The 20,124-nt window shown below is 35.1% G+C and overlaps 1 protein-coding gene across 6 annotated transcripts in view; it reads left to right on the top strand.

The window, feature by feature from the left end:
• Window positions 1–20,124, top strand: part of Znf800 (zinc finger protein 800) — a 171,581-nt gene that overhangs the window by 125,962 nt on the left and 25,495 nt on the right. For 5 of the 6 annotated variants that reach the window (XM_069996691.1, XM_069996692.1, XM_069996690.1 and 2 more), the window contains 2 exons: window positions 8,571–8,714; window positions 11,430–13,122. In XM_069996691.1, coding sequence (XP_069852792.1) covers window positions 8,571–8,714; window positions 11,430–13,122 — 1,837 coding nt within the window. Of the gene's footprint in view, window positions 1–8,570; window positions 8,715–11,429; window positions 13,123–14,276; window positions 16,022–20,124 lie in introns of those variants that run through there. The other variant, XM_069996695.1, reaches the window with a different exon arrangement.

Below are 20,124 nucleotides of genomic sequence, written 5' to 3'. Positions count from 1 at the left end.
CTCTGGAAAGCAGTGTAAAGAATTCCTCAACAACTAAACATAGAGCTTCCCTATGACCCAGCAATCCCACTCCTGGGCATTTGCTCAAATGATCACAAATCAGTCTGCACTAATGCCACTAGCACACCATTGCAGCATTATTTACTATAGGTAAGATATGGATTCAATACAGATGCCCCTCAGTGGACGAATGGATCAAGAAAATGTGGTGTATATACACCATGGGATTTTATGTTTCCATCAGCAAGAATGACATTGCCTCATTTGTAAGGAAATGGAAAGACTTGGAATAAATTATACTAAGTGAAGTAAGCCATACCCAAAGAAACAGGTTGCATGGTTTCCATCTACAAGTTAGTTCAATGGATAGTAAAGACAAAAAAAATTACACTTGGACATGGCTAATTAAACAGCACTTTTTAAGCATTGCACAGTGAGAACAAAGGAAGATATTCTTAGGGGAGAATCACAATGGCCCAATAGCTATGTACATATGACCATATAAAACGATGTTTACTGAAATGAACTCTACTCTTGCTAAACACACTCTCAGTGACCAATAAATAACTCATCTCTTTCAACTATATTACATATATTGCCTTTTTTCCTTTTTTTTTTCTTTTTGGTACTGGGGTTTGAACTCGGGTCTTTCCCTTGCTAGACAAGTGCTCTATCTCTTGAGCCATGTCTCTATCCCTGCATATTGCTTTTAAGAACCTTCCTGTTAGTGCTATAAATCTTTGATAGATATTTGAAGATAGGAATCTGAGGTCCATGCTTTTGCTCTTGTCAGCCTACAGATGCTAAAACAGGTTGGACAATAGTAATATGTTAAAGGTACCTATCAAACTCAGGCATTGTTTTCAGCTTCTATATTGGTCTTTATTTGAGAGATGACCCTTCTGCCTATACTGTCCTGTCCATGAGCTAGTATTCCTGTCCACGCTGGAAGTTCATAAGAGGCTTCTGTCTTAGTGGGCTGACTTATTTTTAAAGTTCACCAATCCCAGGTGTGTCATAATAACTAAATGATAAGTTTTTTTGTTGTTGTTGTAGGTGGTTGTGGGGCTTGAACTCAAGGCCTGGGCACTATCCTTGATCTCTTCTGTTCGAAGCTAGTGTTTTACCTCTTTGAGCCACAATGCCACTTCTGGTTTTCTGGTAGTTAATTGGTGATAAGAGTCTCACAGACTTTCCTGCTTGGGCTAGCTTCAAACATTGATCCTCAGATCTTAGCCTCCAGAGTAGCTAGGATTACAGGTATAAACAATTAGTACTCGGCTATGTGACAACTTTTAACTTGTTCTCTTTGCCTTAGAGTTAAGTTGTTCTGAATCTTCTGGTTTTAAATTACAAGTTCTTCATTTCTGATTATCTTTTATTTCTGGAGTCTTGATTTATTTATTTATTTATTTTTTTGGCTCTCATGGGGTTTGAACTCTGGGCCTGGACGCTGTCCCTCAGCTCTTCACCTCAAGTCTAGCGCTCTACCACTTGAGCCACAGCTAAACTTCCTTGACTTAAAAAAAAAATAACACAGGGCTTAAATTCAAGATTTTATGCTTGCTAAGCTGGTTCTCTACCACTTGAGCCATACTTCCTGCTATTTTTGAAATAGGCTGTTCTGATTGAGCTTTTCTGCCTGGACTGGTCTCCAACTGTGATTCTTCTACTCTGAGCCTCCTAAGTAGCTAGGAGGACTCCCATCAATAGCTTGATTGGAAGCTCGATTTAAAATAGTTTTTTTTTGGGGGGGGTTGGGGGTTTAGCTTTGCGGAAGAGTGCCTGCCTGGCAAGCACAAGAACCTGAGTGTGGTCCTTAGCTCTGGAAAAAAAAAAAAAACTATAAAACAGTTTTTGGGGGTGTAGGATAAGTAGTATGAGCCTGTGGGTTGAAAAACAAAATACATGGGCTGGGAAGGTGGCTCAGTGGTAGAGTGCTTGCCTTGCATGCATGAGGCCCTGGGTTCGATTCCTCAGCACCACATAAGCAAAAAGAAAAAAGCCGGAAGTGGTGCTGTGGCTCAAGTGGTAGAGCGCTAGCCTTGAGCTGAAGAGCTGAGGGACAGCTCCCAGGTCCAGAGTTCAGGCCCCACAACCGGACCAATATATATATAAAATTATATATGGGTATCGAGCCAGAAGTAAATCTCTTATTTTGTCCCCTACTCATTTGCTCAGGTAACTACTGCTACATAGTTTGGATGTCTTCTTTCAGAGACCTCTTTTATGTATGTACCAACCATAGATGGTTCATTTTCTTCCCGGTAGAAATGGTAGCAAGCTCTATACCCTTGTGTACCTTTGATTTCTGGATAGATTCGATTCTTGACCTTAGTTCAGGGAAAGATACCTTATGTATTTAGAAGGTTGCTGGTTTTGTAGCTGCAGATTTTCTACTGTGAGATTCTTAGTAGTTGGCTCAGTTGATACCTGTTTTGTTCTAAACCCCTGGCTTCAGATACTACCTTGACTATACACTTTCCTTAGTGAAGTCTTAACTAGGAGCAAATCAGTGATTATTTGGTGTTTTCAAATTTCACTTCTTTCTGTTAGCACTTTATAAGTATAAAATTCAAAATAAGTAACAAAGTTGTACCTTTAACTATATTAGGTATTATAATTGAGTTTACTGTTCTTTTTCATTCTCTTAGTTAGCTCACAGAGGCAAAGGAGCTATGGAATGTCCTAAGGTTAGAAGCAGAAAAGTGTGTGAGTGGAGATAGTCAGAGAAGAATAATCATTTTATGTAGATTCAAAATAGATCTTTAATATGAAGAATAACATCTTTTAAGATTAATAAAATATACAAAGAGAAATGATATATAGCACTATAGAATAAAAGATTTTACATGTAGACTAGACTAGTATGTGCAAAAAATTCCATCTTTTTTGACTTGTGAATGAATAATTCATAGTGTGATAGTAAAAAATAAGAATTAGGTTTGTGTGATATTTGCTGTTGTCATTATTTTTCCAGGATTCATCATTTGGTTTCTTAGAAATGCTTTTTTATTTATTTTTTTTGCTTGAAGCAACTAGTTACAGTTAGCATAAGCTATTCCTGAATAGTGATGACTCAGTTCTGATTCTAGACAAAACCTTAGGATGGAAATGTTAGTTATGAAAGATAACACAGGGGTGTGTGTGTGTGTGTGTGTGTGTGTGTGTGTGTGTGTGTGTGTGTGTGTGTGTGTGTGTGTGTGTGTGTGTGTGTGTGTGTGTGTGTGTGTGTGTGTGTGTGTGTGTGTGTGTGTGTGTGTGTGTGTGTGTGTGTGTGTTTTGTTGTTGTCGGTAGTGGGACCTGAACTCTGGGCTTGGGCACTGTCCCTCAACTCTTCAGCTCAATGCTAGGGCTCTTCCACTTGAGCCACAGGGCCGCTTCCGACTTTTTCTGCTTATGTGGTGCTGAGGAATCTAACCCAGGGCCTCATGCATGCAAGGCAAGCACTCTACCACTGAGCCACTTTCCCAACCCCAGTATTGTATTTTTTTGTATATATTTTTTATTGTAGAGATACTGTACAGAGAGGTTACAGTTACATGAGTAAGATAACGAGTACATTTCCTATCGAGCATTATTACCTCCTTTGTTTTTTCCCTACCATCCTTACCCTCCCCACCTCCCCACCATCCCCCCTCCTCAAGTTGTAAAGTTTGTTTTCAACATAGTGTCTTGTACATCTCATTGTTACAATGGGTCAACCTGTATCCTTATTTCAGCATTTTGTTATTTCCCTTCCCCTCCCCAACTAAGAAAAATGTATACAAGATGCAGGACATCAGAATCAAATACAGTGAAAACAGAGGTTATACCATGGGGGAAGAACATATAAGAGAAACAAAAAAAAATCACATAGTATATTATACATATATTAAAAACAAAAGTAAGGGCTGGGAAGGTGGCTCAGTGGTAGAGTGCTTGCCTTGCATGCATGAGGCCCTGGGTTCAATTCCTCAGCACTACATAAGCAGAAAAGGCTGGAAGTGTCACTGTGGCTCAAGTGGTAGGGCGCTAGCCTTGAGCTGAAGAGCTGAGGGACAGTGCCCAAGCCCAGAGTTCAGGCCTCAAGACTGACAAAAACAAAAAAACAGCAAGAAAGATAAAACTTCTTTTTTTTGTTTTGTTTTGTTTTGTTTTTTGGGTCCGGTCATGGGGCCTGAACTCTGGCCCTGGGCGCTGTCCCTCAGCTCTTCAGCTCAAGGCTAGCACTCTACCACTTGAGCCACAGTGCCACTTCCGGCTTTAAGATAAAACTTCTTGTGTCCCTATCTTGGGGTTCATTTCACTTAAAATCATCTCATATGGTCATATGTACATAGCTTTTGACCTTTCCTTCTGGTTCTAGAAATTAGTATTATATTTCTTGATGGAGTGTTTTGTCACATAGCAATTATAGGAAATTTAAAATGGGACTAGATACTTTTTAGTGGAATAAGAAAAATGTAGTTGTTTGATTTATGCTTGCATTCCTCCTCATAGCATATTCTCTGGTCTGTGCTCCTGGAAGAGCTACTACTTACATTAGTGTGTGTATTTCTCAGGGTTACAGACCATATTCTTTGCTTTCTTATTTCCAGTGAATAAGATTGTATCTGGTATTCAATAGGTGCTTAGTAAGTGTTTATTATAAAGATTCACCATATAGACACAGTCCCCAAAAGTAATTTTATTAATGTAAAATTTACTGTAGTTAATCCTGGTTGATGATCTATGTATGCAGTATATAGTGACTTTCAGGATAACTTAAAACACGTAAGGCAAAAGAGCACAGGAAAGGAATAATTTGAAAGAAAATTATATGGTTTTGTTTCTCAGAATCAGGAGATTCTGGAAGAACTTTACGATGCTATCTAAACAACCATGTAGGTTGTCTCAGATGAGAAGGGACTTTTAGTATGACAGAGGCTGTGTTTAGTTCTGAGCAAGACAATCAAAATGTATGCCATTATGTCCCCATGGGAGAAATGTAAAATTGTATGGTAACTAAAACTAAAAGAAAAATTTTTAGTGTCTGTATATAGGATGAGGCATATTTTTGTCATTTTGTAAAATGTATAAAGTAGAATTTGTGTGTGTGTGTGCGTGCACACGCATATGTGTTTTGGTTCTGGGGCTTTCTGAACCCAGGGCCTTGTTCTGTCCTTGAACTTTTATGCTCAAAGCTAATGCTCTACTACAGAGTCACACCTCTGCTTCTAGTTTTTTTGGTGGTTAAGTGGAGATAAGACTCTCACTAGCTTTCCTGCCCAGGCTGGCTTTGAATCTTGATCCTCAGATCTCAGCCTTCTGAGTAGCTAGGATTACAGGCATGTGCTAATGGTGCCTGGTGAATTACACTATCTTTGAAGTTTTTGACTCCCCAGTCTACATCACATGGACTACAAAACAAAGAGAGCACTCTAATGTGTCATTGAACAGATTTCAGTGGGCATTATCCTTAGCCTAGGAATATAGTGGTCAGCTTCAAAGATACCTTTGCTGCTCACCTCGATCTTCTAGTTTTATAGTGACATGGAAAAGTAATTACAAGGTAATGGGATAAGCTGATATCAAGGATTCTTAACAAATAGGAGTTAAAGAAGGCTTCCTGGTGAAAGTGACATCTACCTTGGGATCTAAAGGTTTTTAGAAGTGAACCAGACTAGGGAAGTGAGAATATTATGTTTAGAAAAAAACAGGTGAAGGCCTTCAGTGTGAAGGAAAGAGAGGGAATATTTCTTGGATAAATTTGGTATGCTTGGATTCTGTGTGTGTGTGTGTGTGTGTGTGTGTGTGTGTGTGTGTGTGTGTGTGTGTGTTGATAGAAACATTATTGATAGCTATGGATGATTAGTTTGAGTCAAATTTTTTGGATGTCAATTGGGAATAAATATATACTTTCTACAGTATAACTGTTTAGGATTAATTAAGGAGTTGTTAATAGCTGTTTTTCTATGATTGAGAATCTGGTAAACATAGGGATAGGCCTTATTTATGGATATAGACAGACATTTTTATGCTTCTTTTTATTATTGTATATCACTTTTGTCCAAGGAGTTTGTAGTTTTTCATATTTGGATATAAAATACTTTGATTCCTGTTCATTCCCTCTTATTTTTTTTCCTTGTCTCCCTCTTTCCCTCTTATTTTTTTTCCTTGTCTCCCTCTTTTGAACAATTTCATTATGCTGTTTTCTTGTATTTGTTCCAGTCATGGTACTTGAACTCAGGGACTGGGTGCTGTCCCTTAGCTTTTTTGTTCTACCACAATGGAAATGAGTCTCTGGGACTTTTCCTGCCTGGGCTGACTTTAGTGATCCTCACATCTCAGCCTTCTGAGTAATGAGGTTTACAAGCACAAGCCACTGGTGCCTTGCCATTATACTATTTTTATACATGCATATAATAATGCTTCTGTCATATATGTCATCCCCATCATTCCTCCTTTTTCCTCATGTTGGACCCTCTTTATTCCTACTCTTAAATTAATGCTTTTGATTATTTTATGTATAACTTCATGCATATACACTATGCTTTAAATCTGCTACTATGGCCGAACACCAGTGGCTCATGCTTGTAATCCTAGCTACTCAAAAGGCTGAGATCTAAGGATTGTGGTTCAAAGTCACCTGGGGCAGAAGGTCAGTGAGACTCTTGAGTTAACCACCAAAATGCCAGAAGTGGAGTTGTGGCTCATGTGGTAGAGTAAAAATTCTGAGGGACTGAGTTCAAGCTCCAGGATTGGCATGCATGCACATGTGTGCATACACAAAAATATAAATCTGCTAGTATGTACTTTCCATTTATATCTTCAGTTGATTTTTTTTTGTACCAGTACTGGGATTTGAATTTAGGGCCTCACACTTTTGGTTGGCTTTTATTGTTTTATTATCAGATTTAAACTTATTGAATGACTATGAGCAGCTACACTTGAATTAATATCTTGATTGTAAGATGAAGAAGAAGAAGAATTTCTCTTTAATATAAAAACATTACTTTTTCACAGATGGTAAATTTGTACTTATATGTCTAAATAGCAAATATGACTAATAGCAAATAGGGGAAACAGAGGAGGTTAATTTCTAGTTATAGGTTCAAACGAGAAAACTAGCAGGTTTTTTAATTCAGGTAGAAAGTTTCTTTTTTTCTTACTATTTTTTTTTTTTTTTTGTCAGCTGAGGGCCTGGATGTTGTTCTGATTGCTGTCCCTTGGCTTTTTTTACCCAAGGTGGTGCTCTACCACTTGAGCCACAGCTCTACTTCTGTTTTGCTGATTAGAGATAAAAGTCTCACAAATTTGTTTGCCAGGGCTCACTTCCAGTTAGAATCCTTAGATCTTAGCCTCCCAAGTAACTAGGATTACTTGCGTGAGCTACTGGTGCCAGACAAATTGAATTTTTAAGTTAGATTACTCTGTTCCTTTTCAATCTTTTTTAGTCTATGTTAAAGGCAGAATTGAATCTCTTGTTTGGGCCAGCTAGTCTTAATTTAGAATGTTTGGAAATTTTTTTTTCTTGCTCCTGGTATTATGTACTCAACTAGATTTTCTAGGAATGATATAATTAGAGAAGCTTAGCCAAAGCATTTTTATCCTTGTTCTACCTAATAGTTTGTTAATCAGTTATGTATGTGGGGGACTTAAGTCACACTAACTAGTAAAGCTTACAAATAAATATTGTCAGCATAACTGTGCAAAGGTCTGTAGAAATACCAACAAAGACCTATTATATTTATTTCTGGAAAATTTTATTTTAAAGATTGGATGCTTGTTGCCATTTATTTTTCTGTATCTTTTGGTCTTTTATTGTAATTCTTAAGATTCCCTAGATTCAATAGCATTTCTTATTGAGTAATATTAGAACAGAATATTTTGTAGTTATAAATAAACTAGCCTTTGTCTTGAATGCTCATAGGGTTTATAATACAGTGCAGAAGACAGGCATTGAACTAGTAATTATAATTAGTTGCAATTGGGATAAGAATTCTGAAGGAGAAAGGCCTTAAATAAATTTATAATGCTATCAAGAGGCCTAAGCAAGATTCTCTACTATCACACTAAATAGTTTTAATCCCATGTTGGTCCAGAACCTGAAATAATATAAGTTGAATTTAAGAAGAAGAAACAGAGTCCTATGATAAAGTTATAACCTTCAATGAATTGGGCAGTGTATTTTAAAAGTTCATTGTTCATTTCTTAATTCAGAAAAGAGCTAGAAGAACCAGCCAAAAAAGTTTGGTTGGATGTAGTGGTAAACATTTTCCTGCCCTCCCTACCCCAGACCTATTGAAGCAAAATCTCCAAGTTTGGATCAACTGTTTGGATCAACCACATATCAAAAACTGCCTTAGGGTTTCCAAGAATTGATTGGCTAGTAAAGTAGAAAGAGGACATCAGTGTAACTCCAAAACTGCTAAATGATAGTAGGGTTTGCTTAGAACTTAATTTATAACTTAATTCTAAATATAGAAATGTAAAAATTATGTTTTGTTTTCAAAACCCTTTTGGGTTGTCAAAAGTGGTTTCCCAATTTAAAAATGCATGTTGAAATTACTTTTTGTGTTAATTTTTCCTTCCTTTTTCTCTGTAGGAACTAAACAACTTAAGCATATTTTATTAAAAGATGTGGACACTATTTTTGAATGTAAATTATGCCGCAGTCTCTTCAGAGGATTACCAAATTTAATTACCCATAAGAAATTTTACTGCCCACCAAGTCTCCAGATGGATGACAGTAAGTTTTATTCATATACCCAGTTATGTCTGTCTGTCTGTCTTACTCTTACCCTGCAACTGTACATTTGCATTAAAATGGCATTGAGGGGCTGGGAAGGTGGCTCAGTGGTAGAGTGCTGGCCTTGCATGCATGAGGCCCTGGGTTTGATTCCTCAGTACCATATAAGCAGAAAAAGCTGGAAGTGGTGCTGTGGCTCAAGTGGTAGAGTGCTAGCCTTGAGCTGAAGAGCTGAGGACAGCACCCAGGCCCAGAATTCAGGCCCCACAACCGACCAAAACATAAAAAATAAAAAATAAATAAAAATAAGATGGCATTGAACTCAGCAAAGACAGTACTAAAATTGTTTCTTAGGTACTCTATAGCCATACTATATGAGTATCTCGAAGTTCGAGATACTCATATAAGAAGTTAAATTTATTAGTATGCTTTTTTATATTAAAGTATTGGCTACTGTTTTTGAATGTTCATATGGGCCATATAGTTTATACTCAGATTTAGTAAGGAAGTACATTAGTGCTATCATGAAGGAGCAATTTCTTTTTTAATAGCGTCTAAACAGATATAATTGATCTCTGCTTTATCCATAAGTAAATGAGAATGCTGGAAATTAATGAGTAAATCATATAATTTCTTGGGAATGATGGAAAGCATTTAAAAATTGTTAGTAATCTACTATTTTATGGGTCTTGATTTGACAATCAGTTTTGTTCTTAGTGAAATGTATTTAGATCTGTCTCTTTATTGCTGTTAAGATTGTATCACATACTAACTTGAGGTTAGAAATGTCTTTTTGTCATGAAGGCAAGTAGACTATATGGAACCAAATGTTTGTTGGAATAAGTACATTCTTTTTATGTGTTAAGGTAACAATCTGCATAATTATATTATTTTCTTTAACTTAATGTAAATTCTTTAAAATACATTAATTACAATTTACTTCATTGTTTCTTATTCAGGGGTTTAAATTTTTATGGACTTAACAATATATCACTTACTTTGTCAGACTGACACTATAGATGGATTGTGGATTTAAATAATTTATCCTTTAACCTTTTGGGATGGGGTGAAATGAAAACTATATGAAAGTGTTGTGGGTTTTTTTCTATTGAAGTAGGTTATAAGGGTATAGTTAGACAAATTCCTATTGCTATTTGATATTATTGAACTTATTATTGAGCTGTGAATTAAAAGGTCACTGATAGAAGTTAGTTTCAAAAGTATCCTTTCATATTCGTAGGAAATTTATTTCCTTGTAGTTTTTAAAAAAATTTTTAGGTTGTAGAATTTACTAAAAGAGTGAAATGATAGATGGACTTACCAGATTTTCACTAGTCTTGGTAATACTACATTTTTATGAAAGTATTATCATACTACTTTACCATCTTAAAAAGAAAGATGAGTAGATTAGAGGAGTTATAATGAATCATTTCTTGATTTCTAAGGTAATAGATTTGGTGGATGTATTTGTACCTAGATTTTAGAATTGTATGTGGAAAAATAACTCATTTTAGACAACTTTGTTGAAATAGGCTATTTTTTTCAACTATAAAGGGTGAAACTATTATACAAATAAAACTAGCTCTATTTTTGGAATAAATATGGTTTTTAACCATGTATTTTAGTAACAATGTCTTGTTAGGACAGGTGCTGGTGGCCCATACTTAAAATCCTAACCATCTGGGATGCTGAGAGCAGTAGGATTGCAGATGTGGGCTAGTCTGGGCAAAAAAATTTTCAAGACCCTTTTCCGATAGCTGAATGCAGGGAGTGATATATGCCTTTCATATTGGCTACATGGGAGGCTGAGAAAAAGAGGATCATGATTTCATGCCAGTCCAGACAAAATCCATGTGACTTTATCTCAGTGGAACAAGCTGAACATGGTGGCATGCCTATTACCATAGCTACCATGGGAATTTAAAAAAGAATGGGATTATAGTCCAGGTACATATTGAGCATAAAGTGAGGTCCTACAGAAAAAATAACCAGTGCCAAAAGGGCTAGAAGTATGGTTTAGTAGTACAGAGCCTGCTTGGCAAGCATGAAGCCCCGAGTTCAAACCTCGGTACTGCTTTAAAAAATTAAAGATGTAAAATAAGATTAAGTTCATAGCAAATACTTCTTTATACATCATGTCATATTTATCAAAATTGCTGAGAAATTTTTTTTATTTCTGTAAGATGTTGAGATATAGACTATAGTACTTAATAAAGCTTAATAGGAATAGTGTTTTATTTTAAAAACCATTTTTATGTATATAAAACATTCTTCAAGATGTTCAATATAACCTGGATTATGAGAATTTTGAGTACTTTCGCTAGTTTGAAACTTTGATATTGAGCATGTAAATTGTGAAAATATGACATTTTCAGACTAAAAATATGCAATACAATTTTGTTTGTTGGAACATCTATATGCTTATATATGTTATAATAAGAGCACTGAAAGCAAAATTAGCTGTTTTAGGATGGTATCTTCCTTAACATTTTCATACCATGATGAGAATTTGAGTTAAAGCAAATTTTAATTTTGTTAATACTTGTTTTTATGTTCAAAGAATTTGAACAGTAGATAATGTACTTGTAATAAATATGGATCAGTAGTAGACAAGCTTTATGATAGAGCTTTGTAATTTATTTTAAAATACTAGAGGACTCTGGGGCAGAACAACTTCAGATTAAAATGTGTGTGTTTTTTTTTAATCCTTGACAGACCTTCCTGATGTAAATGATAAACAGAGCCAAGCCATAAGCGATCTCCTAGAAGCCATATATCCAAGTGTGGATAAGCGAGAATATATTATTAAGCTAGAACCCATAGAAACTAACCAAAATGCAGTGTTTCAGTATATCTCAAGGACGGATAATCCCACAGAAGTCATAGAGTCAAGTGACACTCCTGAGCAAACCGAAGTTCAAGTCCAGGAAACTAACACAGAGCAATCGAAAGTAGTACCAGTTGTAGACACGGAGGTGGAAACTGTAGAGCCCCCTCCTGTTGAGAGTGTTACAGATGAAGCTACACCTACGTCCGATGAACAGCCTCAGGAATCACAGGCTGACTTGGAAACTTCTGATAATTCTGATTTTGGTCACCAATTGATATGTTGCCTTTGTAGAAAAGATTTCAATTCTAGACGTGGTGTTCGTCGTCACATTCGGAAAGTACACAAGAAAAAGATGGAAGAACTAAAAAAGTATATTGAAACAAGGAAGAATCCAAACCAAACTACTAAAGGACGCAGTAAGAATGTTCTAGTTTCATTAAGTAGGAGTTGTCCAGTATGTTGTAAATCATTTGCTACAAAAGCGAATGTAAGGAGGCATTTTGATGAAGTCCATAGAGGACTAAGGAGGGATTCAATTACTCCTGATATAGCAACAAAGCCTGGGCAACCTTTGTTCCTGGATTCTGTTTCTCCTAAAAAATCTTTTAAGACTCGAAAACAAAAGTCGCCTTCAAAGGCTGAATACAATTTAACTGCATGCAAATGCCTCCTTTGCAAGAGGAAATATAGTTCACAAATAATGCTTAAAAGGCATATGCAAATTGTCCACAAGATAACTCTTTCTGGAACAAACTCTAAAAGAGAGAAAGGCCCTAATAACACTGCCAACAGTTCAGAAATAAAAGTGAAAGTTGAACCAGCAGAATCTGTAGAATCTTCACCCCTTTCCATTACCCATTCTCCACAGAATGAATTAAAGGGAACAAATCATTCAAATGAAAAAAAGAATACACCGGCAGCACAGAAAAATAAAGTTAAGCAAGACTCTGAAAGCCCTAAATCAACTAGTCCGTCAGCTGCAGGTGGCCAGCAGAAAACCAGGAAACCGAAACTTTCAGCTGGCTTTGACTTCAAGCAACTTTACTGTAAACTTTGTAAACGTCAATTTACTTCCAAACAGAACTTGACTAAACATATTGAGTTGCACACAGATGGAAATAACATTTATGTTAAATTCTACAAGTGTCCTCTTTGCACTTATGAAACTCGTCGGAAACGTGATGTGATACGACATATAACTGTGGTTCATAAGAAGTCATCTCGCTATCTTGGGAAAATAACAGCCAGTTTAGAGATCAGAGCTATAAAAAAGCCTATTGATTTTGTTCTAAATAAAGTGGCAAAAAGAGGCCCTTCGAAGGATGAAACAAAACATAGTGATTCGAAACATGATGGCACTTCTAACTCTCCCAGTAAAAAGTATGAAGTAGCTGACGTCGGTATTGAAGTAAAAGTCACAAAAAACTTTTCTCTTCACAGATGCAATAAGTGTGGAAAGGCATTTGCCAAAAAGACTTATCTTGAACATCATAAGAAAACTCATAAGGCAAATGCTTCCAATTCACCTGAAGGAAACAAAACCAAAGGCCGAAGTACAAGATCTAAGGCTCTTGTCTGGTGAGGAACAGTTACAGAGTTTTGCTTTTTTACCCCCATCGAACTAAAAAAAATTGACCATAATTTTATAGCTGGTTCATTTTAACACATTTACTTCCATTTATCTCATGTCAATGGGAACTGCAAGAGTGACGTGCATATTGCATTTACCTCTTCAGTGACCTTTATTCCAGTGGTTTGGGAACAAAATTAACTTCAGAACTTACTTTCCACAGGACAATGCAATGTAGTTATAGATAGATGGCACAGGGTCAGTGCTTTCCTTTTAATGTAAAATATATACATTTATTTTGGTATATGTTTACAATAGAAATCTTGTGTTTAACTTTGCACAGGCTTACTTTGATTTGGTGGCTTAGTATTAATTAATGCATTGTAGGGAAATTAAATATATTAGAATGAGTTTGTGAAGATGATAATTATAGGAAGAATATTTTGAGGCACTGTAATTATTGTAAAAATCTGTGATGGTTAAATAAAATGCTGCACTCAGAAAAAAAATCCCCGAATTAAATTTAGAATAATGATTAGCATTTAATATTTACCTTTATTACAATAGTTGCAGGTGAAGGGGAAAGTTGGTAAACAAAAGTTTGATTTTTTTTTTTTAGGAGTGTGTATTGAGACTTTTTTTTAGTTTTGAGCTATAGAAAAAACTAAGTCTAGATACTCTTCATTTTTCTCTTTCTGCTTGAGCAGTTTGGTGATCATTATCTCAACAGTTAATATTAAGAAAAAATTTTTTTTGGTGGCTGTGGACTGCAAGAAAAGTAAAATCCTTATTTGGAAGAAAGAAAAAAAATACTTAAGCCTTTAGAACAAATACAGAGTTTTCAAAGCAATCTTAAAGAAGAGCAGACTTCCCATGCTTGCTTGCTTTTGCAAGTCTATTTATTTTTAAAGTTTACTTTCTGTACCAATGTCTCTTATGTTTAATGTATTTAGTATTAGTTTCAAAGTCAAGTTCTAAAGCAAAATACTTAGTTTAAGTGTTTGATAGGTTAACTGTTCCAGTTTGATTATCACACATTTTTTTATTTGTGTGGAAAACCTGAGATGAAACTTCTTTAGAAGTCATTTACTGTTGTGTAATTTTAAGACCAAGGTTTTATTGATAAACTCAAAAGTATTCATTTATTCCCATTTCTCCTCAGATAACTTCAAGTGATGTGCGAAAAGGTTTGAAGTTCATTTTTATGGAAAGACTTTAAATTGTTAGAACCACTAAACGTCTTCACATGGTACTATGAGAAAAAAAAGAAAACATTTTCATAAATTTTCAACTGTAATTGCTGTTTTCTGACAAAAATAGTAACCATCTAACTAGTTTTTAAGTCAGTGCCTATTCCATCACTTTCAACTAGTTGTGACTTTACATACTTTCATCACAGTCCTTCACCTAACCACCTTGGCTTTATGCATTTGGTCTACAGTTTCTACAGAATTGTTGCAAATTTCATTTTGCAAATAATTTGTTGATTAAAATGATCAACTGCCTGAAGAAAATAAGTTTTTCACTGACAGATTTTATACTTTTAGTGATTTAAGTTTCATTTCATTTTATTTTGCAAAATTTTCATTTGGATTGTACAGACATATGATTTTCTAGTGAGTATATTTTAGGAACAAAAGATGAATTAGTATCAACACATTATATTTAGTCTCCTAAATATTTGTGATCATTTTACATCCATTTGTTTCTAACTTGTTCTCCAGCACTTAAATATTTGAAGGTTTTCCTCTGAACTATATGCTACAGTAAAGTTAAAGCTCATTTTAATGCATGGATCATTACATTTTTATTTGTAAACATCTGAGGATTTTGTGAAAATTAAACATTCCCCTATTTTTCTTTTTTATATAAAGCACTTTAATGATAGATGCAGCCTTATTCTTCAGTTTCTATATTTTTTAAAAGCCCAGACATTAATGCTTATATGAAGGTAATAAATAGCTTGCTGATATTTTATGGATGAGGACAATCCATGCACAACCACTTCTTATGTTACTAGTTTATTTCTTTAAGTGTTGCTGAGAAAGAAGATGGGGCTGTAAACCTTGATTTTTATTTTTCTCCCAAGAAAGATTTTAAATGACTACTTTAGATAATATTTGACTCCTACAGTAAAATTTAGAAAATAATGAGTTCTTGTCCATTTTTGTAATCAAGATTTTAGAAAAAAAAGTACATCTATCTTTATGAAATTTTGGGGCAGGGTTTTGTGTATCAATATTTTGTAATTTTTAGAGGATATTTTATTTTTTAGTAATTTGTGTCAAATTATAATTTTAAAAGTTACAGCAGAAAATATACCATGTTTTTATATAGGTTCACATCTGTACTTAGAATGGACTATGTCCATCTATATATTCTTTTTGTATAAACTTTTAAATTGTTTAAGATCCATAAGGTCATAATAAAATGCTTCTATAGCTAGAAAAACATTTATCCTTCTCAGTGCTTTGCACTAAAATATACTGTGAAAGGAAACTAGAAAGACTGTAATTGTTGCTGGAAATGTTCTATATTGAATGTACATGTTCTTGTTGGAAAAAATGTACTATATGTGATGGAAATAAACCAGACTCAAAGTTATTTCAGCTAAATGTGCTTCAACAAAGGTGCATTGGTTGAAACTTAAATGTTTTATTATCAAATTTAAACTTATTCAGTGACAATGATCAGCTACACTTGAATTATATCCTGATAGTTTTATTTTTAAAAAGTAATGATTTCTCTTTAATTTAAAAACAGGTTACTTTTCCACAAATGGTAAATTTGTACCTATAGGTCTAAATTTAACGACTAATATATTTAGGAACTAAATGTGTAGGTGGTATTTCATTTATAAACCATCTTCATTAGTTGCACATTATTAAACCTGTATTTTTGACTTTTGCAAGGTGTTATCTTTTTGTGCATGCCTACACACAAGACATACTCTATGTTGGCTTTTTCTCCTCTGCTTTACTTGTTACATTCTGTAGGGAAGACAAAAAAAAAAAAGTAGCCTGATATTGGAGAGGGGAGGACAAGTTGCTTGAAGGCCCTTACCTCCACCCACTGTTTCCCACAAGACCTTTCTCAGTATGTTTCCTCCTAAATAATTTTTGAGCCATAGAACAGGACTTTAGAAATAGGAGAAAATAAGAGTTCTAGGGACCGTCAGAAAATTGCATCTGGATCATAGAAAAAAATAAAGTGTCAAAATTTTCCTAAATTAGAAGGGTCTAGAGAGACTGGGAACATTTTAATAGGGATGGTGGCACACATAGCAGACTAAACTGGGACTTGTTTAGAAAGATAGAATGGACAAGAAATTAGAAAGAAAGTGTCCTTCTTTCCTTTTCTGATCTTCATCCTTATATCTTGGTTTTTAACTCTGAGCTCTGTCATTTCAAGGCCTTAGGCCTGATGTCCTTGATGTCAAAAAGCATATAGAATTTTTGTCAGCTTTTCTGTACTGAGGTATATGAAGAAGTATTTCTCACTTGTTGTAGTGACAGGTAATTAAGAAGAAAAAAGTCATCAGAAACTTTATTTTATATTAAGACAAATTTTGGACTATAAAATTATACCCAATTTTGCTGCCATTTGATCAATTTGAGGTTTTGTAGCCAGGTGCTGGTGGCTCACGCCTGTAATCCTAGCTACTCAGGAGGCTGAGTTCTGAGGATCACTGTTCAAAGCAGTCTGGGCAGGAAAGTCCATGAGACTCTTATCCAATTAACCACCAGAAGTGGTGTGGCTCAAGTGGTAGAGTGCTCATCTTGACCTGAAATGCTCAGAGTCAGCACCCAGGCCCAGAGTTCAAACCCTACAACTCACAGGAAAAAAAAAAGTCTTTGTAAGCTGGTTGTGGTGGTGTTCACCTTTAATTGCAGCACTTAGGAGGTTTAGGCAAGAGATTGTAAGTTGCAGGCCAGCCTATGCTTGGGGATACTTGTTCTCTAAGAAACAAAAACAAAAAGTTTTCTATAGACTCGGACTTACTTTGGTTTCTAAAAATGTCATTCTCAGTGGGATGAAAGAAGAGAGACACAATAGGTATAGCTTCACACGTCAACTTCATAAATGTAGATAGTGAAAGCAAGAGCCTGATGAGGCCTGGCTGAAAATAGGTAATGCTCATTAGAAGGTACAGATACACCTGAATGTGCAAACTTTTTAGGGGGGTTTATGTCTTGCTTTTTCTTCCTTTTTAATTCTAACTTGGAGAAAACCTTTGGAAAACAGGATATAAATATCCCATCCTTAATTTTAGCTTAGTTTTGCTTGTATGACCTAAGTTTTTAGTTGATAATAGGCTATTTTCATTGTTGAAAAGTGCCTTCACTTTTTTTTTTTTTAGGAAAATGTATTTGTTACTCAGTTTGCTTTAATAGTGGATGCAGAAAGTTTTGTGGCTTTCCTATGGCTTGAAGTTATGGGTATGGAAAGAGTTTTCCTTTGTTATAGCAAATATGTTTGAAAATAGGCATATTTCCTATTGTAAAGTTGTCAAAGATCTTTTCAAATAGCATGACAACTGAAAATGAGGTAGAAATATTTCTTAAAAATTAGGCTTCTAAATTTCCTTTAGTGACCCACAAAAATATATTTTAGGTTCTTACTTTGGAATTGTAGAAGTTATTTTTCTATTAGAACCCATAGTCCACTAAGAATTATGATTTAGCCATGGTTCTCATAGTTGATCTGTAGGATATAATGCAGCATGATATTATCCATGTTCCTAGACAAAAACATTGTGTGGTGTATGCTATTCTTTATCTTCTTTTTGTCTTTAGGAACTAAAAAGAGGAAGGATCAACAATCTTAGGAGCAGCTGCTAGTTTGGTTTGTATGGCATTAGGTACATAGTGAAATATGAGATAAAACTTGTTTCACTTAAACTTGATAGTTTTGGCCTTTTCTAACTACCAATTCTTTCCTCCTATCTCACATTTTTTCCTTTATCTTGTCTTAGTGAACATCTAGCTCTTACCTTGGCTTTTTCTCTAAAGAGAGATTATTAGTGCCAAGATAGTGAAAATGTTTCTTTGAGGAAAGTAAGCATGTGGAATTTACAGTTTTATTTTCTCTTGAATCTTCATTGCTCTACAGTACATTTAGAAGGAGGAATATTTTTAAACTTCTTTGTTTCTATATTTTTGACACCATCAGAATCATGGGAGAATTTAAGTACCATAGATGTTACTTGGTTTGGGAGGGGGGAAGCCCAAAGTTGGATATATTGTTGTTTGTATCCAGTGAATGAATTAGTTTAATTGTGTGTTTTGGCATAGGGACTGTGTTGTAATAAATTTTACTGTGCCTAGTACATTTTAGTACATTTTCATATATACCAAGGCACTTTAAATATTTGGTAATAGGAATGGAACTAAACATATTTGAGACTTTGAATCTTAATTTCATAATTCAAAGTCTTAAGCAGTATCTCAATATTGGTGAATCTTATTTACTTTAGAAAATACTGGATGTGAGGGCGATCTGGCTGTGACATCTGTCACCCCATTGATCGCCAGGGTTGAAAATACTTCCAAGTACTTAGATGGAAGCTTATGAAAATAAAGTTCATTCTTAAAGCTAATAATGAATGAATATTTATGGAGTACTTGTATACCAGGCACTCTGCTAACACTTTAAATGTGTAATGCTTCTAATCCTACCAACAAATCTGTGAAGGAATCCATTATTATTAATAATGACTATTTTTTTTTCCTGGTACCAGGGCTTGAACTGGGGGCCTCAAGTTCTCATTCAGCTTTCTTGTTTATGGCTGGCTCTCTGCCACTTGAGTAAGCTATGCCTCCAGTCCTGCATTTTGCTGGTTAATTAGATATGGAGTCTCCCAGACTTCGAAGCCTGAAGTGGCTTTGAACTTTGGTTCTTTCAACCTTATCCTCCTGAGTAGCTAGTGTTACATGCACATGTCACTTGTGTCCAGCTTTATGTCTATATTATAGAGAAATTCAGTGATGTACTCAGGCTCCCATAGCTAGTTGGAGACTTGATCCTCTGTATGACAGCAGAATCTTGCAACCTTACAATGCACATTTAGCCATCTGCAAAGGGCATTTACTCCATTGTGCCTTTTTGGCAGTTTTTAGTAATGATCTGGAGCTCAATTAGTTGGTGCCACTTTTTTGGGGTGGGGGGAGGCAGTCCTTGAGCTTGAACTCAGGGCCTGGGCACTGTCCCTGAGCTGCTTTTGCTCAAGGCTAGCGCTCTACCACTTGAACCACAGCACCACTTCTAGTTTTTTCCTTTTATGTGGTACAGAGAAATTGAACCCAGTGAGTGCTTCATGCATGCTAGGCAAGCACTCTACCACTAAGCTACATTCCCAGCCCAGTTGGTGCAACTTTAAAAAAAATTAATATATATATATATATATATATATATTTTATTGTAAAAATACTGTGGTGCAACTTTTGAATCCACTCATTCCTTCAAATATTCTGTGCCTTTGTGACCTTACCTGTAATATGGAGATGATATTTCTTCACAGATTTACTTTGAGGATAAGATGAAAAATACATGTAAAACAACAATAACTGACATGTTACTGTACAATTTAGATGCTTAGTACTGTAAAGTTCCTTCGTATTCAGATGTGGAATTTTATTACTAAATTAAATTTACATGGAAATTTGTGCCTTAGAAGAGAAAACCATTCTTTCTTGCTATCACCACATTTTTATCTGCGGCTGCTTTGTATTTAATTGGGATATTGAAGACAGATAACTTTTATGATTTGCTATCAGCTAGCTTATTCTTAGAACATTTTCACTTGTCTTGAAAAGGTATTAGGGAGTTTTAAGCACATTCATTTTAAGTTATGCGTTGTCTCAAACCTTAATGTTTTATCACAAATATTTTTGGTCATGTTCAAGACACTGACAGTGGAGCAAACAGTAATTGCATAGCACTTTTGAAATGTTTTTATAAAACCAAATGAAGATAGGTACAAGGTACAATTTGAAAGAAAGCATTTGATT

The sequence above is a fragment of the Dipodomys merriami genome, unplaced genomic scaffold, assembly GCF_024711535.1.
Source record: "Dipodomys merriami isolate MVZ:Mamm:240054 unplaced genomic scaffold, mDipMer1.0.p SCAF_5, whole genome shotgun sequence".
Taxonomy (NCBI): Eukaryota; Metazoa; Chordata; class Mammalia; order Rodentia; family Heteromyidae; genus Dipodomys; species Dipodomys merriami.
The sequence above is the reverse complement of the archived record's forward strand: the minus strand, read 5'-3'. Positions and strand labels throughout refer to the sequence as shown.